The sequence below is a fragment of the Cyanistes caeruleus genome, chromosome 7 (genome assembly GCF_971803275.1).
Source record: "Cyanistes caeruleus chromosome 7, bCyaCae1.hap1.1, whole genome shotgun sequence".
NCBI lineage: Eukaryota > Metazoa > Chordata > Aves > Passeriformes > Paridae > Cyanistes > Cyanistes caeruleus.
Window position 1 is genome coordinate 34,605,466 of NC_141707.1, and position 13,356 is coordinate 34,618,821.

Below are 13,356 nucleotides of genomic sequence, written 5' to 3' on the forward strand. Positions count from 1 at the left end.
AACTCATAAATTCAAGCACAGAGAAAACATATTGGGTGTCTGGAAACAGTGGAGGTAATTTTTCCCTTCAGACCTACTAGAGATTTTCACTATAATGAAAAACTCTAAGGTATCATTATAGAAATAAGTCGGGAAACTGTTTCCCAGCCAAAATTACTTGGATCCACTTTATACGCTAGGAAAAATACCCATTGAAATCATAAAAACTCTCTGGATTTACACTGTTAGCTTCCCATAAAGCCAGCTGTTGATACCCAATTATTTTAAAGGCATGCAATGATCCCAGCTCATTTCCTATCTGGGTCACACGAGGCCCAGAAAGCCAAAGCACACAGGCAGGCTCAGAAGTGCAGGAGCAGAGGAAGGAACGAGCTGCCAGCAGAGCCATTCCCAGCAATTAGAGCTCGACAAACACCTACAGACTTCCCTAGAACAGAAAAATGTCTGGAATTGGGGTACCAACCCTCAAATATCCCTGCCTCCAGGGGTCCCCAGCAAAAGACATATTTATACCGCAGAGTTTTGCATGGCTCTCTTGACAGCATGAAGCAGAACATTTTCCATGTGGAAAATTCAGCCAGTTCTTTGGCAGCTTGGTTTTTAATGAGGGAACGCTTATTCCACAAAGGCAAAACACACAGTGATTTAACTGAAATTTTCAGTACAGCACACTTTATCTAAAGATCAAAATTGTAAACTTGTGAAGCAAAACATTGTTCATCATCAGTTTTAGTATGCATCATCTTTCATAGTTATAGAATTAAATTAGCAAGGGGACCAAAAGTATATATAAAAATTTATATATAAGAACAAAAAAAGTGTATAATAGAAACATAAACATGTATATATGTATATAAACAAAATGTACATATGTATATATAAAGAAATATATATTATATGAACATATATATATATATAAAATATGAACAAAACCAGAATTTTCCAGCTGGAACTAAAATATAAAAACCTCAAAAATTTTAACACAGCTAGAAATATTGGTTTACAAACAATTGAGAGCAGTAATTTTGATTTGAGGTTATTGCACGTTCATTGTAAGTGGATAAAATTAGCAAAATTCAAGAACATGGGTCAAAGTTGACCATACCTATTTGTAAACTACCTGGAAATGCCTACATAACCTTCTTGCAGAGATTTATTTTATTCCTTTTGTCTATAGGCATGCACACAAGTCTGTGAGAAGAAATTTAGGTTCTTCTATGGATATTCAATATTGAAAATAGGACGTTTGAGCAGACACCATGACTGACCTAGCAGGAGGTAGATTCACTATTCATTCTTGGTCTTGCAGGGTAGGGAATTATGTCAACACTATAAAACAACACAGGGCATAATTTTTCCTTTCTCGTCTCCCTAGGATTGTATTCCACTGGAATCAGGCAAGTGGGAGGCACAGAGGAAACTTGTGCTTCTCAGGATATGCCTTATATTTAATTGCTGAAGGCACAAAGCATTTTAAAAGGTTTGTCAATAAAATCCCTATTTAGTTAACCCCAATCTCTTCAGATCTCTTGTTACAGGCAGCCTTCTGCTCTTAACATCTGGGCAGGCAAAGCGTCCAATTACTCTGCTGCATTTGGTAGCTTAGCAGAGCTCGATAAGGGTCCCCAGAATATCCATTTCCCTCAGTAGCTGCTTGTCCCTGGCTAGGCTGGTGATACTCAGCCTTCATGTCACACAAGGCACATAATCTGTGGCACACACCCAGCGTGTGTGCACACTCCCCTTAAATCCAAAGCTCTCCATGACCTCCTCTCTTCTGGGGCTGGACTGACATCTGTCCCAGCTGCACTCTGTAATTGGTGGGGCAGGGCAAAGGAGAGAGCAGCCTGAGATCTCAGCCACAGCCCATCACACCACTGAGCTCCTGTCCCCTGCCTGCAGCCCCGTCCTTCAGGGATAAAGCAGGAGCTGGCTCTGGACCAGAGGGCAGGCACCTGCCAGCTCCTCCCAAAAACCCTGGGGAGCAGAGCCTGGCACACACACTGCAAATCATCAAACTCCTCCCAGTCAAGACATGGGGCTCCCTCCGAAATAACAATCTATTATCAAACAGCTCCACAGCAAGATTTCACCTTCATATGTCCCAAAGAAGAATGCCAAGTCTCAGCACAGTTGTCTCCCTTGAACCAAGATAAAAGTATGACTTCTTCCAAGCCCTGACACCTGCAACTATAAATTACCACAAAACTCCCAAAGTTCAGTTTCTGGAGTTTGTCAGCTTGAACACTTAACACCCTTTCTTTTTGTAACATCCAAATTTTCTATGGTACCATGCTGAACTTTCCTTCCTGAATAACTCTTAAAATTCATGCATTTATCTCTTGCTTTTTCCTTCATTTTCATTTTTAGTTCCTCCTCTGCAGCTAAATCAGTGTCTTTAAAAGCTTATTAGGAGTTGTTGAGAATTTAATACTTTAATGTCAGAAGTCTGACAGTGAAATTACTGAGATTCTGTAGCAACATAGGCCAATTTTCCAGCTTTTTTAGAAGGCAACAGAATATGATTGCCCTCTGTTTTTTCTCAGTCCATCTGCCAGCTAATTTGCAGGCCCAAGTAAAACAGTCTTTTCTGTTCTCTGTACTTACTTCTTCACTTTTGCATGCAGTTCTGTGACAATGAACAAGGGTAGATCAGCTGCATAAATTTCTTTTAAAGCTTCTATTTTAACCTTCAAGCCTTCTGTTTGTCACTTTAAGTTTATGTGCCAAAGACATGAGAAAGCAAAAGCCAGCAGTTTGTCAAAGCATGATCTCTGGGGACTTGGGTACTGTTTCAGCTGTCACCATGTCACCCCATGCACCTATTGATGTAACTTTTGATGTGCAGCAACAAATGGTAAACAATTCCTCTCTCAGAAAGCACTTCTGCTTGTGTTGGAGTCAGTGCTTTTGATCAATAAACCATTGAGGTATATTCCAGTAGGAATATTATTCGAAGTATTGCTCAGGAACAACATGCTCCACGCACTGTTTGTTTTCAGGGCTGTAAGCTTTATATTTCCAGTCTCTCCAAGTATCTCTCCACTGCTCACTTTTTATCCACATCTCCAGTTCCAGAAAAGGATCACTGGTTTCTATTGGTGTAAGTTTTAATCTAAGAAACAGGTTACTGTGTCTATCACCACAAGAACAAATTTCAGTTCTTTCTGTGGCACTGGTACCTAACAGAACCATTTCTTCATGTTAGACCCAGTGCTTACTTCTAACATAATTCCCTGGGCTCACTGAGCCCTTTTGAACTCACAGTCCCCTGTGTTTCTTAATTATGATGTAAGGTTTTCTAGGTTGCTCCAGAGCTTATAAATGAGATTTACAGCTATCAACTGCTGTCAGGATGCCCAGTGCTTTACACACTTCTTCATTTTCAAATCCCTCTTCTGCAAATGCAGTCCAAACCATCCATCTCCACCACTGCTACACAGAAGTGCCACCATCTCTCTGTCTTGTCAGTGACCATGAGAGTACAGTCATTGATCCAAGCTGATGTAGATTTTACTCCTAGTACCTTAGATGTACAACTGTGCTGGTAAGTCCCCACATCCATGCAGACCACAGCTCCTCAGAGTATTAGTATTACTGGGATGCTCATATCAAGCCTAAACACTGCTGTCCCACATCAGTGGTTTCTGTTTTGTCCTCACCTCTCAGCAGTTTCTGCTGTAAACTGACCCGTTCAGATGGCTCTTTTATTCTCCCTAACATGCCAGAGCACTTGTCTCAATTTTCACTTTATTAAAAATGCAAACACAGGGTAGTCTGTGCTCTTGACACTACATTTATAGGTAGCTCAGTTTTCTCAAAGTCCAGGTGTTAAATGCCCTGGGTGTGCACAACAGAATCTGTCCTTCTGTTTAGATCACTTTCACACTCTTGGACCCCACTGGGATTTTCTTTCTCTACAAAGTGCCAGTCGGATTCCAGGACTGTCTGCTATGCAGAGAGTTGATAGCACTTCATCTGCCCAGTCTGTGGAATAGCTGTCCCAATCCTGCCATGAGGAAGATGCAGAGGGGTCAGAACAAGGTGGTCTTTATGATCCCTTCCAACCCAAACCATTCCATGACGCTATGAATATTTTTTTCTTAGAACTCTGTTTACTGAGCCCCTATGGCTATTCTATATCTTATAGTTATCCTCATGAATGTGCAAACTCTCCCCTCTGCAGTTAGCAGCACAACCTGTGCTTCACTGCTGTTCTCCCCTGGATTCTGTCTTCTCCTCAAAATTCCACACTTGTCACCTTTATTAAACTGTTCTCCTTGACTTACTCTTCCCTAGATGCACTGAATGTTAGGGATGCTTTATCTTGCCTCTGAAAAACACCAAAAACTGTTTATTTGAGGCTCACATCCTGGGTGCATTTTCCAGTGCTGAATCGTACTTTTGCAGCGTTGGATTAAACCCTTGGTAGGGGCTTTTCTATGGCTTTTCTATCCAGCTGAACAAAACTCTGAATTACAAATTCGCACACAAATCAAAATCCAGGTTTTGAGAGAACTGAAATACTTGTGGACTCCAAAGGAATTTGGCAGCAGCTTTTAGGAGGAAAAAAATATTCAGGCTACAAAAGTTAGAACATTAGCCAACATCTGACAAGGCAATATTTGTAATGCCACCTTTCATTTCAAAATGCTGGATTATGTTATGTTGCACAGGGATGTCAGACACGCTGTGAATGTCACAGTCAACTAGCAAAAAAAAAAATAGTCAGGGTTATTCCCAGAATTTAATTCCCAGACATGAAGGGTTCCCCTCCTGCCTTGCTGCTGCAGCACTTTGCACAGCGTCATGTTCTCTGACACCTTTCATCTGAAGATATCAAAGCAAGCCACAGACTCTTGCTAATAACAGACTATTCCTGGAATACTTATGAGGTAAGATATTACTATAACACTTAATTTATTGACAAGAAAACTGAATCAGAGTTTTGTTAATGAGAAAACTGAATTAGAAATTTATTAAACCGAGTTAGGAATTGATTAGAGGAGACAGATGTCAGACTTAACCCCTGAATTCCTGGCTCCCAGCCCTGGATAACACATGCACGCTTCTCAGCGGTCTCCAATTGAACTCAGTATTTTTGCCCATGCCACCAATCCAGCTGCAGGCAGATGGAGGTGTTCCTCCCACGCCCCAGAGCAATTCATTACATTACACTCTGCCCTTACTACAACAAAGTGGTGCCATTAAAGCCCGTCCTACAGAGCCCCACAGGAGCGTGTGACCAGAATGAAAGCAGCAGGGCACAGTTCACGAGCCACCAGTGAAGCACTTTACCACAACTTGCTTTCAGAAGCAAAAGCCTTATTTTAAATAAAACAAAAAAACTTCTGCTTTGATAAATGCTGGCTGCTTCAAAAAGATATTCTGTTCTCAAATCTCCCCAGCTAAATGGCACCACAGCTGTAAGGGTGAACCACGTGTGTAGTCAGGCTGGGAATTATCTACATAAATAAAGAGCACAGCTTGAAACATTGACTTTTTCCCGATCAAAAGGGCCTGGGAGGCAACTGGACAGTTTGGATCAGGCAAAGGATAGGGCTTTTATTATTTTCAAAGAACACCCCAGTGAATAGAGTAGCCAACGTGGCCCTGGTGGCAGTGATATGTTCTAACACTCCCCTCAACCCACACAAATTACTTAAAAGCTTGGCTTTGGGTCTATTTACGATTTGGGGATTTTCCATTTTTCTTTTTGTTAAAGAACTTTTGTAGGGAAAATGTGAAATACAATCAATCCCTTCATGAGTCTTTTTAATATCAGTGCCTGTCTAAGCTACCTCCCTCACATACCAAAAAATAAATTGCAAATATTAACAAAGAAATCTTCTCTATGTCTTCATTTTACACATATAAAAAAAAATAGGTGTCTAAATTCTATCAAAGTACTTTTTTTATTTTACTATGAATTTTCATATTAGTTTTCTTTGTATATTCTGACTGGAAATTAATAAAGGACACAGAAAATCCCTTTCCTTCCTGTTCTTATCTGGTCTCTTTCACTAGTTATTTTTGACTAGTTATGCTTAAATGCAAGATTCAACAGGAAGAAAATTATTCATGAAAAAAAGTCAAACCCATGAAATATTTACACTCTTCCACTTTGTAAGCTGTTCTATTTAACAAAACTTAAAGGATTTAAGATATACAAAGCAAAATGTTCTTCAGAAAGAACTGTTTCTCTTTTAACAGATAACAATCTGACATGGGTGTTATGTGACAGCTAAACAACACATTCCAAATAAATACACTCCTTCAATATCATGAATGTTGCAGTTTGTTTTCATGCTAAACAGAAGTACTGTGGCAATAACAGAAATTACTTTGGTCTTGACTTCTTGCACAGGAAACCAGAAAGAGTTCCACCTTTTTCTTTAACTGCTGTGTTTCCTATCATCTTAAAACCATATGTATAACAAAATATCCTTACTAGTGTCATAAAAACATGACAAATGCAGAGCTGTTACTTAAAATAAAATAGATTCAATCTCAAGTTCTATCTCAAACCAATTGGATTTTCCAAGTTGTGGTGTTTTGATTGGATTCATTTTGATGAAGAAAACTTTATAAACTCAAAATACAGTAGCATCACTTGTACAACAGATGAGACAATAAGGTAGTATAAAACTATATTGAAACTTTAAAAGGTATATCCTCCTTGGCATGTTTTGGTTTTTAAATGTCAGGCAGAAATGACAAAGATATTATTTTCTATAACTGATCTCATAGGATTACCTGTGAGAATTGTTATGAAGCTAATATTTTCTGTTTCACCTGAACACAAAGCTATAAAACATCAATGTCAATGCAGGCTTACCTGCTTTGACTGCAGATGTATGTGACTGGGCATATAACAAATCTTCAGCATGTTGCCAATATTGGAGACCTACAGAGCAGTAACAGCCATTGGCTATACTGGACATTTCTGGAATAGCACCTGTGATATAATGACTAAAAGATGATAGAAGTCTAATTTAATTGAAGCTAACAGCAAGATGTCCCTTTAACCTGGGCAGCAGTAGTAGCAATTCCTCTGGCTTTTCTTAGCAGTGGTAGGATTCTGGAGCTTGTTAAACTCAGTGCTTTCAAACTACTAACTTCCAGCAAAGCATTGATCATCACTCATTAAAAAAATTATCCTCTATGAAAGACATCTTATGAACATATTTGTGCACCTATATTTTTAAATTTTAAAACATTTATTCGCTCTCATTGTAAAGCTTATCTGCCCAAGATACCTGCAAGGGGTAGAGTAGTACAGGAAATAAAACTGAACCCTTCCTTATCTGAGTGATCCAAAAGTAGTTACTGTGCCTGTGGTGTAAGGAAGAGTGTTTTAATAGCTATGGAATTTCTCCCTGTTTGAAGGATGCCCCATGGATCTTTCTTATCTGAAGCCTGAAACTCATTGTTTGATGGGGCAGGCCTGAACACAAAACACTGGTGAAATTTATGGTCATATTTTGAAGGCCAAATCTATATTCTAAGGAGAGAGAAATCATGTCTTTTCTTCAGAAACACCTCTTTTATTTTCTCACTCTTCCATCAAATATCTTCATAGCTTCTGTATTCAGAGTCTAAGAGACAAGGAAGGAAGAGGAACTTTTTTTGGTTTTTTAACAACACTATGCAACACTTGTAGATTAAATCATGGAAAAAAACATTCCAAAGATTACAATCTGATGCAGATGGGAAAAGCAGAAGAGCCAGGCAGGGAAAGGAATGTTATCAGAAACGCCTATTTGTATCTCATGGTCCAGAGTGCAAAAGTAGAAACATATTTTCTTTAAACACCCAAAAATTACAATTCCTTCTGAGACAGGATAATGCTTAAACTCTCCAACAAACAAGGAGAAGCTGGATTTGAGACAATCAAGGCCAGATTTCCCAAGCAGAGCATCCAATCCTGAATGCCTGAGAGGTTAAACACAAAACCTTTGGGAAGAGAGAGGACAAGAGAGAACTTAAACAAGCAGGGGACTGGACTAAATCACGCTGCTCAAACAGAATTTGATGATACAAAGGTAAAGAAGATAGACATATTATGAAGGCAACAATTAAGAGGAGGCATGCTAGAACAGAAATTTGGGGACAACAAGGAAAATACAAAGGGCTTTGCCTTTCCCAGTTCCATCTAATGGAGTCACGAGGCATCCATGTGACATAGTACCAGGCTGCTGAAGACACCTGAATCTCAGAATCTCTCTTCCAATTTCTTATGAAATAATAGCTGGGAGTGGACAAAAAAAAGTACTCAAAAGTTTCTAATTAGATGTATGGATGGCACTCTTAGATCTAGTTACACATATTTGACTCAATGGAGAGCTTCACAGACACAGAGCTGTGAACACCCCAGTACAGCAAATGGATGTGTGCACTGAAACTCGACAGGTGACACAATCTGTAAATGTTACCTGTAGCAGAAGATATTGCTTTACACCTGGGTGATGACAGTATGATGGATTTATAAGTACAAAATTTTGAAATATGGCAATATTTCTTTCCCTCAACACATTTCCTTCAACACTTTCACACCAATATGGGTTAATCAGCCACAGAACTTCAGCTGCCACATGTTGGCACTAATTCACTGACCTCAAACCAGTGCTGGAAGACTGATTTCAGCTGTGTCTAACCTCCCACCCTACTCACCCCCGGCTGAAGAGCAGGGAGAGAGTATCACCACCCCACACAGCCACAGTATCTCCTCCAATTTAAGTCCTTATGGGTGCTTCAATATGCACATGGACTGATTACAACACGAAACACTTTGGATGGTGTCACACACACAGTATTTCCTATGTCATTAGCAAATGTCTCACTCTAGTCTCCCCTTACTCATAGTGCCCGACCTTGGCTATAAATCAAATCCAAATTTCCACTAGGTAGGACTGGAAGCCAGAAATATCTGGTTCCTTGTTTCCATCCACACAGCACATCACAGTCACCCCAGAGAAATGAAAGTTTCTACCTTGATACATTTAGTAAAGGCTAAAACGACTCCATTACACCAGTGAGAACATTTAGGGGAAAATAGTACTGATTTCCCATACTAAGCAACGTCTTTATGCAAAATTCACAACTGCTAGCATTTCCCTTAGCTTTCAGTACCCAGTTTCTGTGAACATTCTTTTCTCCAGATAAATATTGACAGTCTGTGGTCGATTGTTTGGATCACAGCAGTACATTTTAGCTGCAGGATTTAGGCTGGAGTCTGTTTTGGGGCTGTGTATGCCTAGAACTAATAACAGAGGTTTAGGCCCTGGGACTCAACACACTTCTGAGCCTATAAAACCTTTCAGATTTTGTCTGTCTCCGGGTGTATTACACAAAGTTGTGAGTTCATACCAAACCTTCCTTCTCTGCCCACAAGCTAGAAAGAGTTTTAAAGTGTTGGGAGCACGACCTGACGTGCTGAGTGTGTGCAAGCCCAGAGAGCAGGTTTTGTTGCAGGCTGAATAACCTGAAAACAGTCATATCTCAGTTTCAGAGCCCCAAGCTGCATGGCCTGAACAGGGACATCTTAAAGAGCTCTTAGAATCTTGAGCAGCTCAGAATCCGGGGGAGAACTCACTACTCTGCACTACTTTCATTTCTCTCCAATTAATCATATTTTTCAAAACAAATGGTTGTAATTCATCAGCATAAGAAATGGTGCCAAGAAAAGAACAGACATCTTTTTAAACATTCTCTGCACGTTTCTTCACTGGCCAGCTGACATTACCTGAGATGTGCCTTGTAGCTAAGGCTTGAGGGGGAAGAGCAGAGTCCTTAAAGGGGTGGAAACCTGGGAAGGTGGGACTGCACTGCTGACCCCAATAAAGAACACAGCAGAGAGCATCAGTGGATAGACTGAAGCCTGCTGAGTCCATGTTCAATGCATTAGCATGTCAGTGGGATTTATACTGTGGGGGAAATAGAAGCCCAGACCACAATTTTAGCATAAGGTGAAGGAAACTACATAGTTGTAATAAAGTGTAAAATTCAAGTAATGGGGTTAGCACAAGTGTGGCATTGCAGGCAAAAGGGCTTTGGGGTCCCACAGTCACTACCTCTCAGAGATGGCACAGGTTTACTTGGATCTCTCAGCTTTGCCTGCTTCAGTATTTGCAGATTGTCATGCTAAATACCTGACTTGGGCACTTTTATCCTCATACACAACTCTTCCATGTCTATGAGCATTTTCTTGTCAGGGATCTATAATACGGCTCTAAAAACTCCCTGTTCATCTCAGTCATCCTTTGAAAATATTAACTAAAAATAAATCTAGAATATAATCTCCAACGAATTTAAGTCCTAGGTAGAGCAAAAGCAATTGTTTTACAGCATATCCTTCTCTTTCAGCAGATATTAGTTTATAAATTCACTATGGTGAACACATTTTTGCTGATATCCTGATAAACATTTCTGACACAGGACCTCAGCTACTTACAGCCCTCATATACCAAGTATGATGCAATACAAAATGATCTCACAGAAACTGAGTAGTATTTTAATAACAAATTTGTTATAATTGTCTGGATTCCTTCCTTGTGCAAGTTTAATGAATTCAGGGACTTGTTCTTCCTATATGATGACAAGTTTCTACCTAGGATGTTATAAAATTCCTCTGGTACTTTTTTTCTGGAAAATCCAAATAAACACAAAATGCTATTGAAGAAGATACAAACAGCTTTAAAATATGTGTAATTGTGAGTATTGCCTCTTAAAAACTAAATTTTTATGACAAGATATATTCAGTAAATGCAGTAAACATTCACTCTTACCACAAGACTGCTGTCCAGAGAAAGCCTTTTCCCAAATTCCCTTTTCTGTAGCTGTCTTTTTTTCTCCATTGCTGAGGTTATTTGTTTTCCTTTTGATCGACTAGAAATGTCAGGCTGCTTTCAGCATCACTGGAAAAAAAAAAAAGTAAAATATTTAAATGCTTATTTCAATATCCTACTTAACTGTTACTGTCTTTCATCATTAACTTTGTAATAACCCAACAGCTAATAACTTTGTGTTTCTAGTAGGCTGTGTTCCAGGAACAGATTTTCTGTGCCAAAAAATCTAAACTCTCCAAACAGAAATATTACCAATATGTTTGGGTCGCTTCTCAAAGGAGGAAGAACAAAAAAAGTCTGCTATAACTGTCTTTAGCAATACACCCATGTTTCCATAGTCTTTTGAACTGGGCTGGGAGCAGAATTTGCAGAGCCAATGAGTTACCTGAGGCTGGGCAGGGGGAGGGAAACAGTTTGTTTCACATTAATTGCACTCCTCAGTAAGCCCCGCTTGTTGGCACATCTGTGTTTCTACTGAAATGTGCAAAATTTGGACCTAATCCTGAAGAGTTCTAAAAGCTTTCAACTCCCATTATCCTTAACAAGAGACAAATGCCCTCAGCACTTGCCTTAAGTTTTTAAGGTCAAAGATTCTGCTGTAATAATCAGACAGTCCCCACTGCCTGTACAGAGCAGCCAGGGAATTCAGCCCATAAAACTACCACAGAGGGAATTAATCTTTCCAGTTTTGTAAGGTTTGGTAATTCTTGGCCAGCGGTTTCAACTAAAGCCAAGCCACAGATTACAAGTAACAGCTACCAGCTCTCTTCCTAAATGTTCTTGTGGCTATGTGCATCTGAAAATTTCAGCTTGTATTTTAAGATATTTATTGTTTGTGGTACAGGAATATGGGCGAAGTAAATGAATTTATTCAGAATTTACAAAAAGTAGTATAATGATAACAGAAATCAGAATTAAGGCAGGCAGATATAGATATGCCCAGAAGTTTTCTCTTGTATCTGTATTTACCGTGTTGCAGTCCCTGAAAAACAAGACATGGCAAAAGAAGACCTGTGTGTTTCTGATCCTTTTTGTTGTTGTGAACATCACCTCGGGTCACACGCACCCAGGTGATGCACAAATACCTCTGCTGTAGGGTAGCACAGCTGGCATTCCCAAAAGCAGCCTTGGACATGCCCTGCAGACACATTTGCATGCCTGTGGATAGACTTGACTTCTCACGCACCTGTGACCGATCCCATCTGTCGCTGTGGGGATATCAGGCGGATAAAACCTTCCCAGCTCTTTCCTCGAGCTGACCCCAAATGCTCTGCCACGAGGGCACACAGGAGCCTGAACGTGGGCCAAGCACAGGCTGCCTGCAAGGGGAGCAGGATGCCCCAGGCACAGCTGCTGGAATCCAACAGGGTTCAGAGGCACTCTAGGATCATGGGGTGCAGCCTGGGCATCACACTGGGACTGCTCCTCTAAAACACTTCCCAAGGGGAGCAGCAAGTGCTCCAGCTACCAAACCCTGCAGTGGTGAATCCAGCCTTCTATTGAACAGCACCTGCTGGTTCCTACACTTCCTTTGTACTTCTGGGTTATACTCACAGAACACCAGAATTCAGGCCTTTTTCTCCCAAACAGATTAAAGTTAACTCTCTATGTATTCATCTAAGGAACACACAATGAGAACATGTACCTACAATGGTAAGAAAATCTATTATTGCACCATGCTAATTGCTGCCTTGTGGGATTTTCTTACCTGTAAATCCTTGCTTGCTTTTTGCATAGTTCCAACCCTAAAACTATGCATGCTATTTAATTCAGCTGATAAAGAATCTCAGTGGTGTGATATCACATAATTCCTATTGTTCCCTGATTAACGAGCAAAAGAAACACCGCAATAGATTTAAACAAACACAGCAGCAATGTATTACACTGTTTGTGTGATTGTGCCAGAAATCAGCACATGACCTTACATAATCATTATATCATTCTCCTGAGCATGCTTCATGCCTGGAGAGTATGACATCCACCAAGAGAGCCCTTGCTGAGCACAGAACCACTCAGGAATGAGCTAGTGAGAGCTACAGCTGGAGCCAGAAATCCCCATGGAAGGGCAATATGAGTTAAGTGCCTGCCTGCAGGTATTTGGTGGAACCACCCCGAATTCTAGTTTAGCAGTAAAAGCAGGAAGGATTATTATTAATTATTCCTACAGTTTATATGCTGCCCTGGGCACTTGAAGTGGATTTACTGTAGCCATACCTAGAAGAGCACAAGGACCTACTCATGTACTGGTGCAGCAGCTCCAGACCTGCTGGCTCCACTCCTTCCCACACCACGGAGCTCCCAGCTCTGCACATTACCTTTAGCAGGCTGTCACACATCTCTCTGAAGAGTTAACCACCTAAGGCTAAACACACTACCTTTTGAATCACAGGTAATTATCAGACAAGATAATACAATACATCACCTGCGCCAACATATGTTGATGCCTCAAAGTACCCATCTCAGGAGGCCTTTAAAGAAAAATGATCGTCAGAGTGAAGCACTTAAGAAA

The 13,356-nt window shown here is 40.3% G+C and overlaps 1 protein-coding gene across 15 annotated transcripts in view; it reads right to left on the reverse strand.

Moving 5' to 3' along the window:
* The window catches only part of NCKAP5 (NCK associated protein 5), a 453,280-nt gene that overhangs the window by 320,570 nt on the left and 119,354 nt on the right, over positions 1–13,356 (reverse strand). For all 15 annotated transcript variants that reach the window (XR_015289529.1, XR_015289528.1, XM_086898613.1 and 12 more), the window contains one exon: positions 10,788–10,916. Coding sequence is in view for 13 of the 15 variants with exons in the window: in XM_086898613.1 (XP_086754739.1) it covers positions 10,788–10,856 (69 nt within the window). In the remaining 2 variants the exon portion in view is untranslated. The remainder of the gene's footprint in view (positions 1–10,787; positions 10,917–13,356) is intronic.